Raw genomic sequence first — 22,902 nt, 5'->3', positions numbered from 1 at the left:
ATAAAAACATCTCTAATGTCGTGAATGGTGATTCAAGGTGATTTTTATCTGCATTCTGCAGACAATCAACCACTCACAGGCTGCCCTTGTCAAGGAAAAGCAGGTGTGTGACAGGTTGAGGCAACTTCAGTGGAGTTGGTGTCAGGTTGACATGTCTCACGTGGATTGTGGGTAAATCTCTGAGACGAGCGACTCACCCAGTCCTAAACAGGATACTCGGAGTCCTGATTTCCCAAGATTCCTGTAGAGAAAATCATGAATGATTCTTTTGTTCCTCCATTCAGGCCAACAATAATAACCCAAAAGAACATTTAATCTTATTAATGTGACCTTAGAAACAGGCAATAATAAAGAGTTTAAATAACAAACATTGACTTGTCTGCCAGTATGCACACACACACACAGACACGCACACACACACGCACACACACACACACGCACACACACACACACACACATTCATTTAAATGATGACAGTTAAAGAAAATTATTCCCTTATCAACATAAATTCTTTAAGGAAAAAGTTCAGTATCAGATGTCCTTGAGCACCGATGGAATTAAGGTGATTTGCAGCCTCTCTTTATTGCCTATATGTTTAATTGGGACTGAGAGTCGAGTCACGCTCAGAATCCATTTTGGCTGAAGCAGCAGATTGTTTCTGACCTCTAAAATATCCACAGAGGAAGCTGAGAAGTTTCACCCATTTGCTGCTCCAGGACCGGTGAGATTACCCTGGATCAGAAGGAGGTCAGATCTACAAACGTTTCAGAGTCCTCATCCAGGGAGCTGCTGGTTCAGCAAGGCATCATCACAGCTACAGAACCAGGAGGTAATAACAGCTAAGAAGGTAATAACAGCTGCCAAATCAGCTCACATTCAACAGAACCATTGAGGAGAGGCAGAGGAATCATTAAACACTTAGTAGGGATCCACCAACATTAGGAGAAGAGGGTATGGACAGGTGGTAAAAATGACAAACCAGACAGGGAGGGACAGGACAAACAGCCAAGGAGGGACAGGACAAACAGCCAGGAACCAACCAGTTTGTCCCCACTCGAGAAACCACACACAGAAGTCTGCGCAAATACTTGAATAGACTAATGTAATAAGCAGAAACGTCTGAGCTGACACGTTAGCCTGGGCTGTTCCTGCCATTTAGGTCGAAAACCGATCTAGATCAGAGCTTTGTGTCCTTATGTCTTCTTGTCTTCCAACTCTCTCAGCTCTGAGGGACGATGGAATGGTCTGGTCTTTGACCCACAGCTGGTCCAGCATCATCTGCAGTACCACACCTCATCAGAAAATATAACACTGTCACCGCAATACCCACAAACACCGTTACAGACGTAAAAACAACTGCAGGAAAAGGACATTTGTTAACAAATGACGATTTTCATGATACAGTAATCACTGCATTCACACCTGTTAATGGAACAAAGAGTTTACAAGCTGTCCCCAGTAAGACCAGCCCTCAGGGTAGTAATGGTGTTGTGGAATCCTACAGCTGTAGGCTGAGTGTGAGTAGCACAGTCATTCACCGATGGACAGGTGTGTGGCTGGTGAATCTAGTGTATGAAACAACCTTTAAGGAAAGGAACTCAGAGATGAAGGAGCATTAGTTGATTTCTGTTTTAGTGAGAATGAACCAGTTCTTCTTTGTTGATGGACCTTGGATTGTGGCAAGTTTTGTGTGTAACAGCCTGCAGAGCAACAGTTCCAGGAGGACACGAGTGTGCGGGGCTGCGGTGACTCAGAGTGGCAGTGTGGGCTGAAATGGCTCAGGTTTGAGCTTTGAATCAGACAAAGTCTTAAATCTATTTGTTGTCAAGTGTCCCGGTTCTTCAGGCTGTACTTCTGACACTGTGCAGGCTTATGTAATTCTACCGCTACAGTCTCCTCCTGCTGCTCTTGCTCTTCACTACCCTTTCAGACTCAAACTCAGTTCCAGCTAGCAGGTAAGCTCTTTTGCAAGCCTGAGGATCCTTGATGTTTCTCTTTTGTGTGTTTATGCCACATTAACATTTGCAGTTTACAGAACAGTGTTTCAGGCTGTTGCAGAACTGTTCTTTTCTCTAGGAGGAGGGGAAACTCGATTGGTTTGAAGAGGGGGTTAAAGGCTCCCAGTCTCAAACTGGTTCACACTATAGCTGAGCTCAGCTGATTTTCTGCTCATGTGAACATTTCCCGGAAGACCTGGATGAGTCCATGTTCAGAGTCACAGTTTCGGGAGAACACACACATCAGCACACACCCACACACACACACACACACACACACACACACACACACATATATACACACACATGCTCTTCAGCTGGTGAATGATTGATTATTGTGCTTATTTGAGAGCAGCCATAGGACCTGAGTCATGTGTGAGGCCTGAAGATGAGTAATTCACCTGGACTGACATGACTGTCAGGACTGTGCTGACTGGAGCCTCCAGGCTGGTCCGACTGTTTTGGGCTGTCTCAGTGTAGAAGAGTCAGGGCCTATCAGCATAACAACGCTCCGTCTCTGGGAGTGTTGCTGTCATCACTTTTCCGTTAAATTTCTGTTAAATCAATAAAGCAGCATAAACCCTTCACTGTGCTCAGTGAACTCGTGGACGTGTCTCCTTCAAACAGCTAAAAAGTTGCTGGTGTGTAACCCTTTTTCAGTCATTCTGCTGCCACAGGGCAGAATAATCCCAACAGCTTTCCCAACACTCTTTTAATGAAAGCTGGAAGAAGACGGCATGTTTGGCAGGGACCATTACATTATCTGGAAACGTATTAGCGTAATCTGCGGTCCCACTGCCGTGGCAACAGATAAACTATCAGAAGACATGGATTTTGTGCAGAATTCCAGCACAGGCTTACAGGAGTTTACTGGTCCAGAGTTCACCTCAAAGACTCAGGTGATGAGCACCTGAGTGTGGGGCACCTGTCGTCAGACAGACTGACCAACGATCTGCGTTTATGATTGTGTTCAGGGTTCAGGGTAACAGGAGCACCATCACCATTATAATGGCTCAGACATTCGACACTTCTCTGCTACTCCATTTCTCCCTCCACCCCTCTTTCATCCCTCCATCCACTCCTTTCATCATCCCTAACTGAACCAACTCATATCAAACCTTTATGAAGAGTCCCTGAGAAAGAAGAGCTATAACATTATGAGAGTAGTGAGACTGTGCATTTAAATCTTGGGACTGATAATCCACCTAATCTTGCAGCATCATTCATCAAATCTGACAGATGGAAATGATGAAGACCTTCAGCTATAAATACACCTTTAAAAATCAAAACACGTTCTTGAGGGGAAAAAACAGATTCAGAGGTTTGACCTAACCATTTAAAAAGTCCCCCCACTAAATTTTATGGCTTCAGTAGCATCACCTCCAGCTCATGCACATGTGCGTGAGCACATTTGTTTAAGGTGTTTCAACCTGAGTGATTGTGTGGTGCAGCCACAGACATAATTACCATAGCAACAAGCTGAGATAATGTGTTGGTTAAAGCTGTGGACTATTTATTATGAGCTGGTTTGGATCTCCAAATTAGACACACGGACGTACACAGTTTGACACACGCTAATCGTCCTTGGATCGACTCCTTTTCCGGACCAGCTCATTCTGGACTACATCTCAGGTTCTGCTACAACATTTACTATTGTCTAATTTAATTATTCACAGCAGTACTGAACATATGTATCCAAACATTTACCCAAAACATTTACCCAGACCCAGCTAGAGCCAGAGCCAGAGCCAGAGCAAGTCCCAGACCCGAATCCAGATCCAGATCCAGATCCTGACCCAGACCCAGATCCAGACCATCAGCACACACAGAGAGAAGAGTTAAATCAATAGCAATACAAGATAAATTGATCTGGTTCAACAGTGATGTAACTTTAAAAAGTAAGTTTTAAAATGAATTTAGCAGCATGCTAGCTTCACCCTTGACTTTGCTGCAGCTGGAATTTACCTGTTCTGTCAGGGCTGCTGACAGACAAATCATCTTCATCACCCTCATTTTCAGGGCGTGTGTGGTTGTGGCCATACTGTGTATGCGGAGTGTATGCACTTTGAGGACCGAGTTGCTGAATGTTAAAGACATGAATAAACTGAAGCTGACGGATTAATCAGTATTTATATTAAATTATATTTTATATTATTTATTATTTAAACCAGTATGGCAGCAGTCAGAGCAAAGCCATCAAACACTGATTTGAATAACGCTGCATCCAAAAAGGTCAAATGTTTCCTGGCACAAGAAATTAATTTGAGGACCAAAGCGATGGAAGCATATGTGCACTTCAGAAGACACCGTTAAGGTTGCAGAACTTCCCAAGGTTTTCATTAAACTCAGCAACTGAAGGCCATGGCAAGTTCCATCCAGCAGATAAAACACAAAACTGGGAGACTGGAATGTGGCTACCTGACTGGGCAGACTGGGAGACTGGAATGTTGCTACCTGACTGGGCAGACTGGGAGACGTGAATGTTGCTACCTGACTATGACCAGGCCATAGGAGCTGCATTCCACATGTGTTGGACTCTTCTACTCAAGAACCTTCATTTCTGGTTCGTTCCATCACACAGGGAGGGAGTGAGAGGAGCAGAACTGCTCACTAATCACAGCACCATGCCGGCCGTGGGTCTCCTCATTACTGCCTATGAGCTTTGTCAGCTCTGACCAGTTGTTCCAGCCTGAAAGTGAAGTAATTGTCAGTAGCAGAGCCACACAAACACCACACAGTCAGAAAATAGTTCCTGCTGAGCTGTCAGAACTAAGATGCAGAATGCGTGCACCATAATCACACTCGTTCCACCCCCCAGCATGCATGCAGGCAGCCTGCTGTTCTGCTGTGGTCTGGGCTCATTAAAATTTAAAACATCTACTCAGGCTCTTGATCGGACTCGATCAACTGATTACAGCAGCCAACCAGTTGAAGTGAGTTGAAGCTTCACCTGGAAGCTACTGGAAGAATCAAACATCCTCATGTGAAACTCCATCTGAGCTCTGAGTTCAACACAGGAAAGTTGGACAAAGAGAAGTGGAGGAGGTGCCTTTTTTCTCCTGCCCCCAGAAGCCTCCTTTCCTCTAATGTCAGAAGAACTTTCACCACCTTCAGCCTGCTAAACATTTAATGACGGGCTGACAGGAAGAACCGGACAATGTTTGACATCCACCACTGAAAGCAGCGAAGAGGCTGGTGTCTCTGTGAGTGACAATTATTTCCATGACAACAAGACCGCTGACAACCACGTTCTATAGTCTAGTAACATCTCTAATGTGAGGCTCTATGGCAGCTTTGGCTGTTTTCTGATGGCCGCTGATGTCACAGCAGCTTTCTGGGACAGAAGAGGTGCAAGAAAAAAATGAAATATGTGTAAATATGTCACAATCTCCCAGCCTGAGCTCTGGAAATGAAGCTTCCAGAGGAGAGGAGAGGAGAGGAGAGGAGAGGAGAGGAGAGGAGAGGAGAGGAGAGGAGAGGAGAGGAGATCTTTTGTGAGGCGATAATGAGAAGGTTTGGAGCTCCACACTGGCTGCAGGTAAACTTTCCCCTCACATGAGGATAATTTAAACAATTGAAATGATAAATAAGAGCAGAAAGATGAGAACTGGCTCAGAAACAATTGATCACTGCTTGGCAACAGAGGAATATGGAAATAATCCTTCTCATGGAGTGGAGCAATAAAAGAGTGAGGAAAGAAGAGAAGAAATGCTGCAGTTGTCACACACCTGTACTTCATCCCCGTGTGTTTCCCCGTTGACTCCTTTAAGGAGATGTGACGTGGTGTGAAGGACCCAAAGCTGCGAGCGATGATGGCCACAGTGCGAAACTTGGCCCTGGCCTGGTTCACCACGTTGGGACTGGTGGCGTTCTGCTTGCTGTGCTCGCCATTGCCCCGCTTCAGGTTGTGGTCTGTGCAGGCGATGGACACCTGCATGGCTGCTCTTCACTCAGGAGGCAGAGGGAGACACTCAGTCTGTCCTTAAAGTCTCTCAGATCAGCGACTCCGAGGGTCACAGTTTTCTCCTCTAAAACTCCTCAGTTCCTCTCAAATATTCAGTTTCTTCACATAAGAACAGGCAAAAACCACAGTTATTCCATTTGTTGTATTCAAGTCTCCTTTTGTAGAAGAAGCAGTCAAAGGTGAGAACGTGTGACACTGAGCGGAGGGATCAGCCAGCTCATCCCTCCTCCTGTTTTCCTCCACTGACACTGATCTACACTGAGTTTCCAAAGCGGCTTCAGCTGCAGAGCCACAGTCAGCAAAGGAGGAGTGCAGAGAGCAGGCAGAGAAATGGAAGTGATACCCAGGGAGAGAGAGGGAGGGAAGAGAGAGAGCGAGAGAGAGAGAGCATGGTGTTGACAGAGGGGGAGGAGAGTGATGCAGAGGAAGGATGAAAGTGGGAGTCATCCTCTGGTCCTGGCAGGGTGCACCATCACTTTTTTCATCTTGACATTTCTTTTCTTCTCTATCTTCCTCTCCTCTAAAGCTTTTCTCTCACTATCATTCCCCACTTACTTTCTTTTCCTCTTTTCTTCCCTTTTGCTTCCTGTGCTGTGATGTTTGCTTTCTGCCAGAGTTGGAGGCCGATTTCTCCTCTCTGACCAGCCATATGTAGGAGATGGATCCCCTTCAGCTCTGCACTGATCTTCTCCTCATTAACGGTTCAGCATCCGTCATTCACTGGAACAGCACCACACCTCTGTGGGATTCAGATATTTCATCTGTGTATCATGTGCTGAACTGGTCCAGATGTTGCAATATGTTACATGAGTCATGGCAGGTATGTGAGGTCAGACAGATCACTCACATCCAGCACTGCTGCCTGTTAGCATCAGTCCTCCAGACATGGCTGGCTGGCTGGCTGGCTGGCTGGCTGGCTGGCTGGCTGGATGGATGGATGGATGGATGGATGGATGGATGGATGGATGGATGGCTGGCTGGCTGGATGGATTGCTCTTCACTGCTCTTATTGGCCAGTTCTGATATTAACTCCTCCCCTTAATAATATGCATGCAAACAAATATGTGAAGAGTTATATAAAGAAAATAAGAAACATATTTATATCATATGTATAATCCTTTAAATCACGCAAATCCCCTCTCACTATCATTTGGGGGGAATAGAGGACAAAAAAAGAGAAAAGCAACAGAATTCTGCTCTTTCTCCCCCTCCTTCCCTCTCTCTTCCTTCTACCTCTCTGTCTCTAAATCCCCCTCTCCTCTCTCACTCTCTCCCTCTTTGTCTCTCTCCTTCTCCCCCCTCTCTTCCCCTCTCTCTCTCCATCTGCTCCCGCTCTCCTCCCTTTCTCTCTCTGCCCTCTTCTCTCTCCATCTCTCTCCCCTCCTCTCCTCTCTCCCTCCTCCCTCTCTCTCCCTCTCCCCCCTCCCTCTCTCTCCTCTCCCCCTCCCCTCTCTCTCCCTCTCCCCCGTCTCTCCCTCTGCCTCCTCTATCGCCCCCCCCCCCCTCACATAATGCAGTTGAGGAAGCATCATTAATCTTCAAGAGCTTCTCATAAACTAGAAAACTGTCCCAACTGTAGTTAATGTCGACTTGACAGAAGGCCTTAAATCCCTGAAATAGAGGTTATCTTATCTCGGGTTCGCTTAGCTTGGCTCACTTTAGCCCAATTTGTTTCGGTGATAGTTTGTGCTAGGGCTAACGCAGGTCAGAACCTTTACGGACCTGTTTCACTGACTGACCCACCGTTTACAGGCTGACATCTCAGCCTAAAGCCAAACGAACGTCTCAAGTCTCATTTATCTGAATCTTCGTGAGTTTCCCTCCACAGAGGAAATTCTGTGTGTTGCTGTTTTCTTGGTGTTTTCAGCAATTTATCCCTGATTATCTGTGTTTGTGCTCCTGTTTTACAAGCAGCTACTCTGAAACACCACATGAGTCTGAACGCAGCGCCGACTCTGTCCTTGTGTTTGCGTGCACATTGCTCTTTCTTCTGCTGCATCAGCTGAAGTCCATGACCTGCCTGCTGAAGCCAGTTAACAGGATGGTGGTGATTGAAGAACCCCCTGTTGTAGAACAGCACCTTACAGCTAATGCTAACACAGCTCTGATGACAATGCAACTTTCCTGGTGAAAGGATTTAGCTGCTCATCTGCAGTTTCCCAGTGGGACCTGGATCCATGGCCCTGCTGGCTCAGGTTGTGGCTCCAGCTGTTCCATGCACTAGTGGACCCATTTGACAGACAGACTGATTCAGGTCAAGAATGCAACATCTGTGAGCAGCAGTGTTGGCAGCATGGAATCAAATCAAATTAAATCAATCTTTATTTATATAGCAACTGTTACAATCAAAACTGTTTGTAGGTGCTTTACAGAATCCCAGGGCCTGACCCCAAACAAGCAACAGTGGCAAGGAAAAACTCCCCTTTAACAGGAAGAAACCTTGAGCATGATCCGGCTCATGTAGGGGGACCCTCCTGCTGATGGCCGGCTGGGTAGAGAGAGAGGAGAAGGGGGAGGACAGGTAGAGGAGAGAATAGGCAGAGATCATTGAAATCCAAACAGGGGACCGCTGCACTTACAACAGGCGCACCAACAAAATCAAAATGTCTGCACTGTGCGCTCCGGTGCCATCCACCCAGCACACCTACACCTTGCATAGGGCCATTTATGTTCACACGTGGTAGCACATGGGTCACACATGCTGAGACCCAGGCACAGTGAGTACACACCCAAACCATATCTGGCTCCTGCCTCCATGCAGGTTACAAACACACTTTCACTTTACCTTGTTGCATATTCTCTCAGTAAAGACTGAGGCTACAGGTCAAAGAACATGTTGGTGAGTCAATAGTCAATCATATGCAGTGACCCTCAGTAAAACATCCTTCACCTGGACACACACAGAGATACAGACACTGCCTATCAAATCCACCCACAAAGACATGTGTCACGATCCCAGTTATGTTGTTTAGTTTGCTTTTACTGTGCGCTCTGCGCACTTTTGCGCGTTTGGTTCCGTTTTGTCTCGCCCCCGTGTTTTGTGTTTCCCCGTTTCAATAGGTGCTGCGTCATGGACTGTGATTGGCTTGTTCGAGAATGACGCCCTTTAAAAGCCCTGGGGTGTCACCCAACGATGTCTTCTGGCTCCGTTCTTGTTCAGTCCCGTGACTCGCCACGTCAGCGCTACCAGTTCCCACTCGGTTTTTGATACGCAGCCCGTCGGCTGCAGTAGGCCTGCTTCTGTCGAGAAGCCACCTTTGTCTACCTTGTAGTGTTTGCCATGCAACGTGCCTTTGCCTATTGATTAGGACTTTATAACTTAATTGCTCACTTATTTTTGTATCAACCCCACTTTTTGTCATTAAATCTATATTTCATTTTTGATCTTGCGTTATTCTTCGTGCCACCTTCACTTTTCCCTGGTTCACAATTCCATATCCCGGATGAGCTCTTGTCACGTTCCAGTCTAGGGTATGGAATTGTGAACCAGGGAAAAGTGAAGATGGCACGAAGAATTAAGTTATAAAGTGGGAAACACAAAACACGGGGGCGAGACAAAACGGAACCAAACGCGCAAAAGTGCGCAGAGCGCACAGTAAAAACAAGCTAAACAACATAACTGGAATCATACCAACACGGTTGGGGGGGCATTAAGACTGGGTAATAAGCTTGAAATGTGCTAAGTGAATGTCAAGCAGGGGCTGCTGGGATCCAGTTGTGTTTGCAACTGTTATGACAGTGTAGTGGGTGTATCAGGGGTCAAGGATAGCTCAGCTAGAAACATGGAACACTGATGACTCTTTGCTGTGGAGCCATGCTGGTGTCACTCATGTGAAACTGTGATGTCAACAACACCATCATCTCCCATTCTAAGCAGGCAGCCGCTTGAACGGGAAGCCCAAGAGAGACTTTTATGGATTAAACTCAGTGTGAACTGACGAACGTCTGTTTGAATAGGGTTTATTTGTCTGTTTGTTGCATCAAACAAGCCTGAATCTAACAACACATTTAACCAACACCATCAACAGCAGAATCACCACCATCTTCACCACGACCACCACCGTCACCATCACTACCAGCATCAGCAACAACATCACCACCACCATCACCATTACCACCACAACCACCATCACTACCATTTTCACCATTACCGCCATCAACTCAACCATCCTGAAGAGCTCACAAATAATGAAAGTGATGATCTGCCCCTTAGGTCAAATCAAATATATGTGATCATTTAAACATATGGAGTTACACTGAAACATAAACATACACACACACGTGTCCATTTAATTGATGCCAGTGTCCTCAGAGGAGCATTATGTTACAGCTCGGACATGATGCAGCTGAAAACACCAGAAAGCTCAAAGTGTCACGACCTTTATACACACAGGTCTGGAAAAGGGTCAGTGAAATGCAGGTGTATGTACCATCATCCACATGAACTTCACAGGTTTATGATGTTTTCTGTAATTATTGGAGTTATTTAATCACAACAAGTGGCTGAAATATCCTGATTGCCAGTTTTTCATGCCAGGACAAATTTTGTCTTTAAACCGGAATTCTGTCTCAGGTTTTTTTCATGATGAAGCAGCTCTCAAGCTGCCACCCTGTTAATAGCACCTACACCCACTGCCTGCACCAGTGTTTCTGCTAGCAAGTCTCCAGAAATGGACACTTGACAGTGAAGAGGGGTACCAACAAGGGAAAGCGGTCATCGCAGCAACAGCATCGCTATGGAAACGGTATGGGGGCGTTTAGTGTGTGGGAAAAATCAGCAATAATAAAACACCAGACAGGAGTTCCAATGCCAGATGACATCCAGGCAGTGAAAGGATGAAGCAATATAAGTGAATCTGTGTCTAGCTGCTAAACAACGTGGTGCTTTTGGGCCTGTTGAATATTTGAGTAAGTGGTGTTGACGTGCACATCAAGGTCACAGCAAAGACATCAGTGTAGAAGCAGGCTGTGAACATGGATAATCATACACTTGTCCATGAGTGAACGGGGGTCATAAAAGTGTAGCTGTCGGAGAGAACAGACGGTGGGTGTTTGCATGGATTCACCTGCATGTCTGAGGAGATGTTTGGTTCTGAGAGGGAGGCAGAGACACTCGGAACAGATCATCACTGTGTTAAATGGATTACATTAAAAACACCGTCTGGCTCTTCAACACCACGCTCTGATTAGCAGGATGAAAAGTTATTCGCTGTGTTTGCTGGACAGAGAGGTAACATGTTATTAGCTTCACAACTATAAGTTAACAGCAATGAATAATCAAAAACTCTCTGAGATTGAAAAAGGAGGAAATAAAGCATGTGATGCTACTTAAAGAAAATATGAACACAGCACACGAACATCCCTCATTTCTGACTATTATATTAGTGCAAAGTGTGTCTTTGCTGTGAAATCACTCTAAAATAACGGGTCTGGAGAGGAAGGGTTCCTACGTGCTGCTCTGATTATTGCTGCTCCCCATCGGAATCTGCTCAAACACGTGACATTCAAACTTCAGCACAGTAATGCAAGGACGCAGATGATAGATAAAACTCTTTGTGTGTGTGTGTGGTGTGTGTATGCGTGTGTGTGTGCGCGGCATGTGATTGTGGAATCTCCCCTCACTTAACACTTACATGCGCTGACAGGGTCTGACTGTTTCCTTTCATGGCAACATAAACTACAGTATCAATCAGAGATGGAAGCTGTGTCAAAGGTCAGCGGTGATTAGGGGGAAAAATCAATTAATTCAGTTTTATTCAAACAGCATCTTTTACAGTCCAGACTGTTTCCGCAACTCTTTACAGAACGCAGTCTGACTCTCAAACAATGGCAGGAAAACTACCTTCAAAAGGAAGAAAATTTGAGAAGGACCAGCCTCATAAGGACATAGTTGCAGATGGACAGATGGGGAAAGAATGAGAAGATATAAGGGAGAAGAGACAGATGCAGCATCAGTTCAGGAAAGTTAGTAACAGCAAAAAGGATAGAGTGTTCATTAGTCTTCACCTCTTCACACTTATTACAATGCATGCAAATACACACAATCACCCAACTGGCTGTCATGGTTCCATAGTGGCCATCTTATCAAACAACTCGTAAAATCCAAAATAGATTTCAGAATCCTTCTCCAGACTTTTGAAATCCTCAGCTCCATCATATCTGGAGAAGCTGAGAGCTGAGATGAAGCAGGAAGTTAAAGTATCCAAACTAGAGACACACTTTCCTACTAAAGATGTAGTTGCTTACCTGGTGGTTCCATAGTGTTATGGTCAGCGCTCTACTCTAGACTCTGAATCTAATCATCTGAATTCAAATCTCAGTGGAACCTGATTTGCAACTCAGATCACTTTGGTAACTTTATTTATTGAACTGATCCTAAATATCTTCTAGGTAAAACTTTTAAACACGTGTCTCCACGTGGTAAATTTAAAGTTGTTTTGCTCTCACGTTTGCCAATCTGAAGGAGTCCTCCACAGTAAGGTGATCAGAATTTATTAACACTTTTGTATTATATTCTAAAGGGAGAATGTTTGATGAGACATAGATTCGGTCTATTCTTGTTTTATGTTGTTGTCAAACCTTGTAAAGTCAACCTTATCTGGGTGTAAAACTCTAAAAACATCCTTCATACCACATTCTTCACTCATTTTAATTTGTGCTCTTTTCTCCTTTGTCATTTTAATGGGTTTGTAGAGGTTTGATTGGCTTGAGATCTTTGCATTCCACCGGCGGTGTCTGTAGCTCAGCTGTGCAGTTCCACAAATCCACTCAGGAAACGTTTGTAGTGAAGAAAAAATATAAAAAATCTCCAGGTTTATTTCCACAAAATTACAAAACGTTTGGGTCTGGCTAACACACTTGTTGCAACTAATTACTTATAGCAGAGAAAGAGAGATAGAGGTAAGAAAACCGTTTGCTTCTCCAGCTCCCCAGCACTGATTGCCCGCTCAGGGTAAACTGGCACACCTGGCTCTATGCGGTCTTAAAGGAGAAGCACTAACTTTATCAACAGATACGAAATCACATAACAACATGAATTCAATTAGACATTTTAACCCTTTTAACCATTATAAAGTTATAAATGAAATGATTAACTATTAAATCTCTCTGCGCTTATATTATTGAATTATGCATTTTCTTAACACATTTTAATAATATGAACTGCATAACCATAAACTGTACTTCTGCCTCTACAGGGTTGCTGAGGGATTCTATCCTTTCCGTCTGTATACGCATTAAAATCGCCACATACAACAGTAAAATATTCCACCATTAGCAGCTCATGTAGTTTCCTAAAAATCCTTACTTTAGCTGTGTTGTCGGGTGGGGTATACAGGTTAATAACTCTCAAGTTAATATTCCGATAAAAACAATCTATGAGTAACATTCTCCCCGGTTCTCTATATTTAATAACTTCAATATGGCTCTTAAATATGCCCACCCCGTCAGCTTTGTCTGTACCTATTGAGATTATACTCGTGGCTTTCGTCCACAATGCAGAAACTTTGGCAACATCTTCTTTAGTCCTTAATCTCAGTTGTTGTATGCATAAAATATTGTAAGTTGTGCTCAATAAAAAGTTGTGATCTTTCCACTGTCCACCTCGACCATGTGGGACTGATTTAAGGACAGCTTCAGGTGACCATCGCCTTGGGTTTGAACATGAACGTTGTCCAGGAAGTAGTTCCATGGCGTAATGGTCAGCACTCTGCACTCTGACTCCAGCGATCTGAGTTCAAATCTCAGTAGAGCCTCTTTTTGACACTCAGATCACTTTGGTAACTTCATTTAATGAACTCATCCTAAATATCATTTTGGTAAAGATTTGTCACACATGTCTCGACATGGTCAGTTCAAATTTGTCTTGTTCCACTGCTGAGAATCAATCGGAAAACAAAAGTGAAAGTATCAGCATGCAGGCACACTTCTATTGATGGAGTGGTTTACACACTTCCTGCGGTTCCATGGTGTAATGGTTAGCACTCTGGACTTTGACTCCAGTGATCTGAGTTCAAGTCTCAGTGGAACCTTCTTTATTCTTCAGCCAACCATTTCGGGATATCATTGTTGATTTCACGTTCTATTTATCCAATCAACTTTACTGTTGCCTTATCATTGAGAGCAGAAGAGTAAATGATGAGCATTGGTCCCAGAACAGAGCCCTGTGGAACACAGTTGTGACTAAGTACAACGAGAAAAGCTCAAGTGAAACCAGCATAATTCTCATTTTGATGTAGATGCATGATGTTTCAGGAGATGTGAGAAAGTAAATAAAAGGTGTCAATCATTTCAACATTTGAGTGAAACAGTCCAAACTCATTTAAATTAATGTGACCTCACCTTTTAATCTTGAGAACCACAGTTCAGCCATTTTTCCTGTTCTACCCTCAACATGAAGAGATAATCTGTGTTATTCACTTCATCTGTCACTGGTCATGATGCTCTACCTGCTCAGTGTTTAATTCCAATTATTGTGGAAAACCACAATTCCAAGCACAAACCTTGAATACGACCAACCTCATTGATGTCTAAATGAAATATTAGTAATGTGCTCTGCTTGAGAAAACCAAAGGATAAAGCACAGTTTCACAGCCCTGCTCTGAGGTGCCATTTGAATGTCTTTCCGAATGAGCTACTGTCAGCACCACCCACAGAAGATCCTTGTCCCTCCCACAGAACTCTGTGCACCACCCACAGAAGGTCCTTGTCCCTCCCAAAGAAGTCTTTAAACCAACCACAGAAGTCTTTGCACCGCCCGAGGAACATTTTTTCACCACCCACGACTGATGGTCTTTGCACCACCCACGACTGATGGTCTTTCCGCTGCTCACCTCTTCCGCCTGAGACAGATTTGGGGACAGCTTCAGGGGATCATGGCTGTGGGGTTGAACATGACAGTGGTCCATGCAGTCCCATACAGGCATGATATGAACAAAGAAATAAAAGTAGCCAAATTAGAGTCATACTTTTCTTCAAAAGAAGATTTGTTTTACAGAGCTGTGGTTCCATGGTGTAATGGTCAGCACTCTGGACTCTGAATCCAGCGATCTGAGTTCAAATCTCAGTGGAACCTCTTTTTGACAGTCAGATCACTTTGGTAACTTCATTTAATGAACTCATCCCAAATATCCTTTTGGTAAAGATTTGTCACACATGTCTCGACATGGTCAGTTCAAATTTGTCTTGTTCCACGGCTGAGAATCAATCGGAAAACAGAAGTGAAAGTATCAGCATGCAGGCACACTTCTATTGATGGAGTGGTTTACACACTTCCTGCGGTTCCATGGTGTAATGGTTAGCACTCTGGACTTTGACTCCAGTGATCTGAGTTCAAGTCTCAGTGGAACCTTCTTTATTCTTCAGCCAACCATTTCGGGATATCATTGTTGATTTCACGTTCTATTTATCCAATCAACTTTGCTGTTGCCTTATCATTGAGAGCAGAAGAGTAAATGATGAGCATTGGTCCCAGAACAGAGCCCTGTGGAACACAGTTGTGACTAAGTACAACGAGAAAAGCTCAAGTGAAACCAGCATAATTCTCATTTTGATGTAGATGCATGATGTTTCAGGAGATGTGAGAAAGTAAATAAAAGGTGTCAATCATTTCAACATTTGAGTGAAACAGTCCAAACTCATTTAAATTAATGTGACCTCACCTTTTAATCTTGAGAACCACAGTTCAGCCATTTTTCCTGTTCTACCCTCAACATGAAGAGATAATCTGTGTTATTCACTTCATCTGTCACTGGTCATGATGCTCTACCTGCTCAGTGTTTAATTCCAATTATTGTGGAAAACCACAATTCCAAGCACAAACCTTGAATACGACCAACCTCATTGATGTCTAAATGAAATATTAGTAATGTGCTCTGCTTAAGAAAACCAAAGGATAAAGCACAGTTTCACAGCCCTGCTCTGAGGTGCCATTTGAATGTCTTTCCGAATGAGCTACTGTGAGCACCACCCACAGAAGGTCCTTGTCCCTCCCACAGAACTCTGTGCACCACCCATAGAAGGTCCTTGTCCCTCCCAAAGAAGTCTTTGAACCAACCACAGAAGTCTTTGCACCGCCCGAGGAACATTTTTTCACCACCCACTACTGATGGTCTTTGCACCACCCACGACTGATGGTCTTTCGGCTGCTCACCTCTTCCGCCTGAGACAGATTTGGGGACAGCTTCAGGGGATCATGGCTGTGGGGTTGAACATGACAGTGGTCCATGCAGTCCCATACAGGCATGATATGAACAAAGAAATAAAAGTAGCCAAATTAGAGTCATACTTTTCTTCAAAAGAAGATTTGTTTTACAGAGCTGTGGTTCCATGGTGTAATGGTCAGCACTCTGGACTCTGAATCCAGCGATCTGAGTTCAAATCTCAGTGGAACCTCTTTTTGACAGTCAGATCACTTTGGTAACTTCATTTAATGAACTCATCCCAAATATCCTTTTGGTAAAGATTTGTCACACATGTCTCGACATGGTCAGTCCAAATTTGTCTTGTTCCACGGCTGAGAATCAATCGGAAAACAGAAGTGAAAGTATCAGCATGCAGGCACACTTCTATTGATGGAGTGGTGTACAAACTTGCTGTGGTTCCATGGTGTAATGGTTAGCACTCTGGACTTTGACTCCAGTGATCTGAGTTCAAGTCTCAGTGGAACCTTCTTTATTCTTCAGCCAACCATTTCGGGATATCATTGTTGATTTCACGTTCTATTTATCCAATCAACTTTGCTGTTGCCTTATCATTGAGAGCAGAAGAGTAAATGATGAGCATTGGTCCCAGAACAGAGCCCTGTGGAACACAGTTGTGACTAAGTACAACGAGAAAAGCTCAAGTGAAACCAGCATAATTCTCATTTTGATGTAGATGCATGATGTTTCAGGAGATGTGAGAAAGTAAATAAAAGGTGTCAATCATTTCAACATTTGAGTGAAACAGTCCAAACTCATTTAAATTAATGTGACCTCACCTTTTAATCTTGAGAACCACAGTTCAGCCATTTTTCCTGTTCTACCCTCAACATGAAGAGATAATCTGTGTTATTCACTTCATCTGTCACTGGTCATGATGCTCTACCTGCTCAGTGTTTAATTCCAATTATTGTGGAAAACCACAATTCCAAGCACAAACCTTGAATACGACCAACCTCATTGATGTCTAAATGAAATATTAGTAATGTGCTCTGCTTGAGAAAACCAAAGGATAAAGCACAGTTTCACAGCCCTGCTCTGAGGTGCCATTTGAATGTCTTTCCGAATGAGCTACTGTGAGCACCACCCACAGAAGGTCCTTGTCCCTCCCACAGAACTCTGTGCACCACCCATAGAAGGTCCTTGTCCCTCCCAAAGAAGTCTTTGAACCAACCACAGAAGTCTTTGCACCGCCCGAGGAACATTTTTTCACCACCCACTACTGATGGTCTTTGCACCACCCACGACTGATGGTCTTTCCACTGCTCACCTCTTCCGCCTGAGACAGATTTGGGGACAGCTTCAGGGGATCATGGCTGTGGGGTTGAACATGACAGTGGTCCATGCAGTCCCATACAGGCATGATATGAACAAAGAAATAAAAGTAGCCAAATTAGAGTCATACTTTTCTTCAAAAGAAGATTTGTTTACAGAGCTGTGGTTCCATGGTGTAATGGTCAGCACTCTGGACTCTGAATCCAGCGATCTGAGTTCAAATCTCAGTGGAACCTCTTTTTGACAGTCAGATCACTTTGGTAACTTCATTTAATGAACTCATCCCAAATATCCTTTGGTAAAGATTTGTCACACATGTCTCGACATGGTCAGTTCAAATTTGTCTTGTTCCACGGCTGAGAATCAATCGGAAAACAGAAGTGAAAGTATCAGCATGCAGGCACACTTCTATTGATGGAGTGGTGTACAAACTTGCTGTGGTTCCATGGTGTAATGGTTAGCACTCTGGACTTTGACTCCAGTGATCTGAGTTCAAGTCTCAGTGGAACCTTCTTTATTCTTCAGCCAACCATTTCGGGATATCATTGTTGATTTCACGTTCTATTTATCCAATCAACTTTGCTGTTGCCTTATCATTGAGAGCAGAAGAGTAAATGATGAGCATTGGTCCCAGAACAGAGCCCTGTGGAACACAGTTGTGACTAAGTACAACGAGAAAAGCTCAAGTGAAACCAGCATAATTCTCATTTTGATGTAGATGCATGATGTTTCAGGAGATGTGAGAAAGTAAATAAAAGGTGTCAATCATTTCAACATTTGAGTGAAACAGTCCAAACTCATTTAAATTAATGTGACCTCACCTTTTAATCTTGAGAACCACAGTTCAGCCATTTTTCCTGTTCTAACCCTCAACATGAAGAGATAATCTGTGTTATTCACTTCATCTGTCACTGGTCATGATGCTCTACCTGCTCAGTGTTTAATTCCAATTATTGTGGAAAACCACAATTCCAAGCACAAACCTTGAATACGACCAACCTCATTGATGTCTAAATGAAATATTAGTAATGTGCTCTGCTTGAGAAAACCAAAGGATAAAGCACAGTTTCACAGCCCTGCTCTGAGGTGCCATTTGAATGTCTTTCCGAATGAGCTACTGTGAGCACCACCCACAGAAGGTCCTTGTCCCTCCCACAGAACTCTGTGCACCACCCATAGAAGGTCCTTGTCCCTCCCAAAGAAGTCTTTGAACCAACCACAGAAGTCTTTGCACCGCCAGAGGAACATTTTTTCACCACCCACTACTGATGGTCTTTGCACCACCCACGACTGATGGTCTTTCCACTGCTCACCTCTTCCGCCTGAGACAGATTTGGGGACAGCTTCAGGGGATCATGGCTGTGGGGTTGAACATGACAGTGGTCCATGCAGTCCCATACAGGCATGATATGAACAAAGAAATAAAAGTAGCCAAATTAGAGTCATACTTTTCTTCAAAAGAAGATTTGTTTTACAGAGCTGTGGTTCCATGGTGTAATGGTCAGCACTCTGGACTCTGAATCCAGCGATCTGAGTTCAAATCTCAGTGGAACCTCTTTTTGACAGTCAGATCACTTTGGTAACTTCATTTAATGAACTCATCCCAAATATCCTTTTGGTAAAGATTTGTCACACATGTCTCGACATGGTCAGTTCAAATTTGTCTTGTTCCACGGCTGAGAATCAATCGGAAAACAGAAGTGAAAGTATCAGTATGCAGGCACACTTCTATTGATGGAGTGGTGTACAAACTTGCTGTGGTTCCATGGTGTAATGGTTAGCACTCTGGACTTTGACTCCAGTGATCTGAGTTCAAGTCTCAGTGGAACCTTCTTTATTCTTCAGCCAACAATTTAGGGATATCATTGTTGAGTTCACGTTCTATTTATCCAATCAACTTTACTGTTGCCTTATCATTGAGAGCAGAAGAGTAAATGATGAGCATTGGTCCCAGAACAGAGCCCTGTGGAACACAGTTGAGACTAAGTACAAACGAGAAAAGCTCAAGTGAAACCAGCATAATTCTCATTTTGATGTAGATGCATGATGTTTCAGGAGATGTGAGAAAGTAAATAAAAGGTGTCAATCATTTCAACATTTGAGTGAAACAGTCCAAACTCATTTAAATTAATGTGACCTCACCTTTTAATCTTGAGAACCACAGTTCAGCCATATTTCCTGTTCTACCCTCAACATGAAGAGATAATCTGTGTTATTCACTTCATCTGTCACTGGTCATGATGCTCTACCTGCTCAGTGTTTAATTCCAATTATTGTGGAAAACCACAATTCCAAGCACAAACCTTGAATACGACCAACCTCATTGATGTCTAAATGAAATATTAGTAATGTGCTCTGCTTGAGAAAACCAAAGGATAAAGCACAGTTTCACAGCCCTGCTCTGAGGTGCCATTTGAATGTCTTTCCGAATGAGCTACTGTGAGCACCACCCACAGAAGGTCCTTGTCCCTCCCACAGAACTCTGTGCACCACCCATAGAAGGTCCTTGTCCCTCCCAAAGAAGTCTTTGAACCAACCACAGAAGTCTTTGCACCGCCCGAGGAACATTTTTTCACCACCCACTACTGATGGTCTTTGCACCACCCACGACTGATGGTCTTTCGGCTGCTCACCTCTTCCGCCTGAGACAGATTTGGGGACAGCTTCAGAGGATCATGGCTGTGGGGTTGAACATGACAGTGGTCCATGCAGTCCCATACAGGCATGATATGAACAAAGAAATAAAAGTAGCCAAATTAGAGTCATACTTTTCTTCAAAAGAAGATTTGTTTTACAGAGCTGTGGTTCCATGGTGTAATGGTCAGCACTCTGGACTCTGAATCCAGCGATCTGAGTTCAAATCTCAGTGGAACCTCTTTTTGACAGTCAGATCACTTTGGTAACTTCATTTAATGAACTCATCCCAAATATCCTTTTGGTAAAGATTTGTCACACATGTCTCGACATGGTCAGTTCAAATTTGTCTTGTTCCACGGCTGAGAATCAATCGGAAAACAGAAGTGAAAGTATCAGTATGCAGGCACACTTCTATTGATGGAGTGGTGTACAAACTTGCTGTGGTTCCATGGTGTAATGGTTAGCACTCTGGACTTTGACTCCAGTGATCTGAGTTCAAGTCTCAGTGGAACCTTCTTTATTCTTCAGCCAACAATTTAGGGATATCATTGTTGAGTTCACGTTCTATTTATCCAATCAACTTTACTGTTGCCTTATCATTGAGAGCAGAAGAGTAAATGATGAGCATTGGTCCCAGAACAGAGCCCTGTGGAACACAGTTGAGACTAAGTACAACGAGAAAAGCTCAAGTGAAACCAGCATAATTCTCATTTTGATGTAGATGCATGATGTTTCAGGAGATGTGAGAAAGTAAATAAAAGGTGTCAATCATTTCAACATTTGAGTGAAACAGTCCAAACTCTCTCTCTCTCTCTCTCTCTCTCTCATTCTCTACCGCTTGTCCCTCCCACAGAAGGTCCTTGTCCCTCCCTGAGAAGTCTTTAAACCAACCACAGAAGTCTTTGCACCGCCCAAGGAACATTTTTTCACCACCCACTACTGATGGTCTTTGCACCACCCACGACTGATGGTCTTTCCGCTGCTCACCTCTTCCGCCTGAGACAGATTTGGGGATAGCTTCAGGGGATCATGGCTTTGGGGTTGAACATGACAGTGGTCCAAGCAGTCCCATACAGGCATGATATGAACAAAGAAATAAAAGTATCCAAATTAGAGACATACTTTTCTTCAAATGAAGATGTGTTTTGTAGAGCTGTGGTTCCATGGTGTTATGGTCAGCACTCTGAATCCAGAGATCTGAGTTCAAATCTCAATGGGACCTTCTTTTTTTTTGACACTGATCAAATTATATCCCATCACGCATTTCTGACATAGATGCATCATGACCTTTGACCCCACTGATCCCTTCTGCATTTGCTGTATACCTAATAATTTGTGTGTAGGATGATTTAGATTAGGTGTTTTCCTGCTCATGGTTTGTTTCTATGAAAAGGAAGTGTTTGAAAGCTTGTACGATGGTCAGGCTCTGGGTTTCTGTAAAGTGTTTTGAGATTGGATTGTAACAGACGCTAAATAAAGTTCAATTAAATTTGCAAAGTGCTAAAGGACAGTTGGGTAAAGGAAGGGAACACCAATCTAAAACATCCTTCATGCAACTTATTCGTTATACAGGAGATGTGGAAGGGATTAGCGGGGGGGAATTGTCAGTGTGCAACTATAGAGTGAGAAAGACATAATGGGACATAATTTGATGAGTTTTAAAAACAAGGTTTCACAGAGATTTGAATTCAGAGTCCAGCTTGCTGACCATTACACCATGGAACGGTGTAACTACCATAGTTGCAACAGACAGGTCATTTTAAACGTGCTAATGATGGACAGAATGAGACAGTCCAAACTCAAGTGTCTGAGGTTTTGTGGCTGAGAAAGTTGCGTGTTTTAACAGGAAGTTTCAGAAGTCCTTGAATCATCCAATAAACTAAAGACAAACCACCAAAGTATCTTAATCTGCAGTGGATTAACTTGATAGGGCAGCTAAACCACACAGGTAAAGCTTTACTGCCCCCAAATTATTCAGGTTCTTTAAAAATGCTTTTAGGGCAATTCTCATCCTGACAGCGGGTCCATGGTTCCCCCTAGTGGTTGCCTTACTAACAAGCACTCCAGACCAGAGCAGGTCTATCTGCTTGTGTGTGCATGTGAGCATGTGCTCTTCACCCACATATTCAGCCATGCTGTGTCCAGCATGGCTGCTCTTCATCTTTCTCTCTCTCCTCTCTCTCATTGCTTTGAAACATCTTTCAGAATTGAGGGGTTTCTTCATTTACCTGTTAATGTAAGGATTCTTAGTAGCTTATTATGATTTAGTGCCGTCCACCTCTGTTCTTGGTGAACATCTTTATATGGTTAAAGTTGTTTATCTTCCGCTGAATCAGCGGCGTTATTCAGACTGCAGCTCTGTCTCTTGACCTGGATCCAGACATTGGTGGGCGTCTGTCAAGATGAGCAGCGCCGTCCTGAGTGGGAAAGACACTGTCTCTCCTAATCACATCAGGATTTCCTCCTAAACTGTGCCAATCGTCTTCGAAGGTCCCCTGAATATTGGGGCACCACCATGACAACCAGAAGAACTGATGAGGTGCTGCCAAAACATATCACGGGTTCTATAGGGCTGTCGTGATGGTGGCTCCTCACTCAGAAGACAACAAAGTGCTGCTGCATCAGTTTAGTGCTACAGCTGGAGACAAAGAAACTAGAAAACTAAATCTTCTTCTACTGTCAGCTGTTCTTCAGGGGTCTGGTTCCAGAGACACGGGCAGCAGCTGAAAACCAGGTGATCCAGAGCGAGAGAAGAGGGAGACAGCTGACTACAGGAATGCGTGGCTGGGTTTGAGCAACAAAATGAAAATAGCTGTTAACAGACATGTTG

General features: G+C 43.8%; 1 protein-coding gene and 11 non-coding genes across 14 annotated transcripts in view; 11 read left to right on the top strand and 1 right to left on the bottom strand.

The window, feature by feature from the left end:
- kcnab1a (potassium voltage-gated channel subfamily A regulatory beta subunit 1a) overlaps positions 1 to 22,902 on the bottom strand; it is a 38,384-nt gene that overhangs the window by 11,497 nt on the left and 3,985 nt on the right. Inside the window, exons 1-5 of one of the 3 annotated variants that reach the window (XM_029843775.1) lie at positions 11,028 to 11,895; positions 6,809 to 6,998; positions 6,517 to 6,700; positions 5,726 to 6,060; positions 198 to 241 (exon numbers count right to left, since the gene is read on the bottom strand). In XM_029843775.1, coding sequence (XP_029699635.1) covers positions 198 to 241; positions 5,726 to 5,934 — 253 coding nt within the window. In that variant the 5' untranslated portion in view covers positions 5,935 to 6,060; positions 6,517 to 6,700; positions 6,809 to 6,998; positions 11,028 to 11,895. Of the gene's footprint in view, positions 1 to 197; positions 242 to 5,725; positions 6,701 to 6,808; positions 6,999 to 11,027; positions 11,896 to 22,902 lie in introns of those variants that run through there. The other 2 variants (XM_029843774.1, XM_029843773.1) reach the window with 2 other exon arrangements.
- trnaq-uug (transfer RNA glutamine (anticodon UUG)) lies at positions 13,920 to 13,991 on the top strand. The gene has a single exon. It is a non-coding gene; the product is annotated as a tRNA-Gln (tRNA).
- On the top strand, positions 14,963 to 15,034 carry trnaq-cug (transfer RNA glutamine (anticodon CUG)). Its single transcript has one exon. It is a non-coding gene; the product is annotated as a tRNA-Gln (tRNA).
- On the top strand, positions 15,239 to 15,310 carry trnaq-uug (transfer RNA glutamine (anticodon UUG)). The gene has a single exon. It is a non-coding gene; the product is annotated as a tRNA-Gln (tRNA).
- Positions 16,282 to 16,353, top strand: trnaq-cug (transfer RNA glutamine (anticodon CUG)). Its single transcript has one exon. It is a non-coding gene; the product is annotated as a tRNA-Gln (tRNA).
- trnaq-uug (transfer RNA glutamine (anticodon UUG)) lies at positions 16,558 to 16,629 on the top strand. The gene has a single exon. It is a non-coding gene; the product is annotated as a tRNA-Gln (tRNA).
- Positions 17,600 to 17,671, top strand: trnaq-cug (transfer RNA glutamine (anticodon CUG)). The gene has a single exon. It is a non-coding gene; the product is annotated as a tRNA-Gln (tRNA).
- On the top strand, positions 17,875 to 17,946 carry trnaq-uug (transfer RNA glutamine (anticodon UUG)). Its single transcript has one exon. It is a non-coding gene; the product is annotated as a tRNA-Gln (tRNA).
- trnaq-cug (transfer RNA glutamine (anticodon CUG)) lies at positions 18,919 to 18,990 on the top strand. Its single transcript has one exon. It is a non-coding gene; the product is annotated as a tRNA-Gln (tRNA).
- On the top strand, positions 19,195 to 19,266 carry trnaq-uug (transfer RNA glutamine (anticodon UUG)). The gene has a single exon. It is a non-coding gene; the product is annotated as a tRNA-Gln (tRNA).
- On the top strand, positions 20,239 to 20,310 carry trnaq-cug (transfer RNA glutamine (anticodon CUG)). The gene has a single exon. It is a non-coding gene; the product is annotated as a tRNA-Gln (tRNA).
- Positions 20,515 to 20,586, top strand: trnaq-uug (transfer RNA glutamine (anticodon UUG)). The gene has a single exon. It is a non-coding gene; the product is annotated as a tRNA-Gln (tRNA).

The sequence above is a fragment of the Takifugu rubripes genome, chromosome 11 (assembly GCF_901000725.2).
Source record: "Takifugu rubripes chromosome 11, fTakRub1.2, whole genome shotgun sequence".
Taxonomy (NCBI): Eukaryota; Metazoa; Chordata; class Actinopteri; order Tetraodontiformes; family Tetraodontidae; genus Takifugu; species Takifugu rubripes.
Note: the sequence above shows the minus strand (reverse complement) of the source record. Positions and strands in the feature narration are given on the sequence as shown.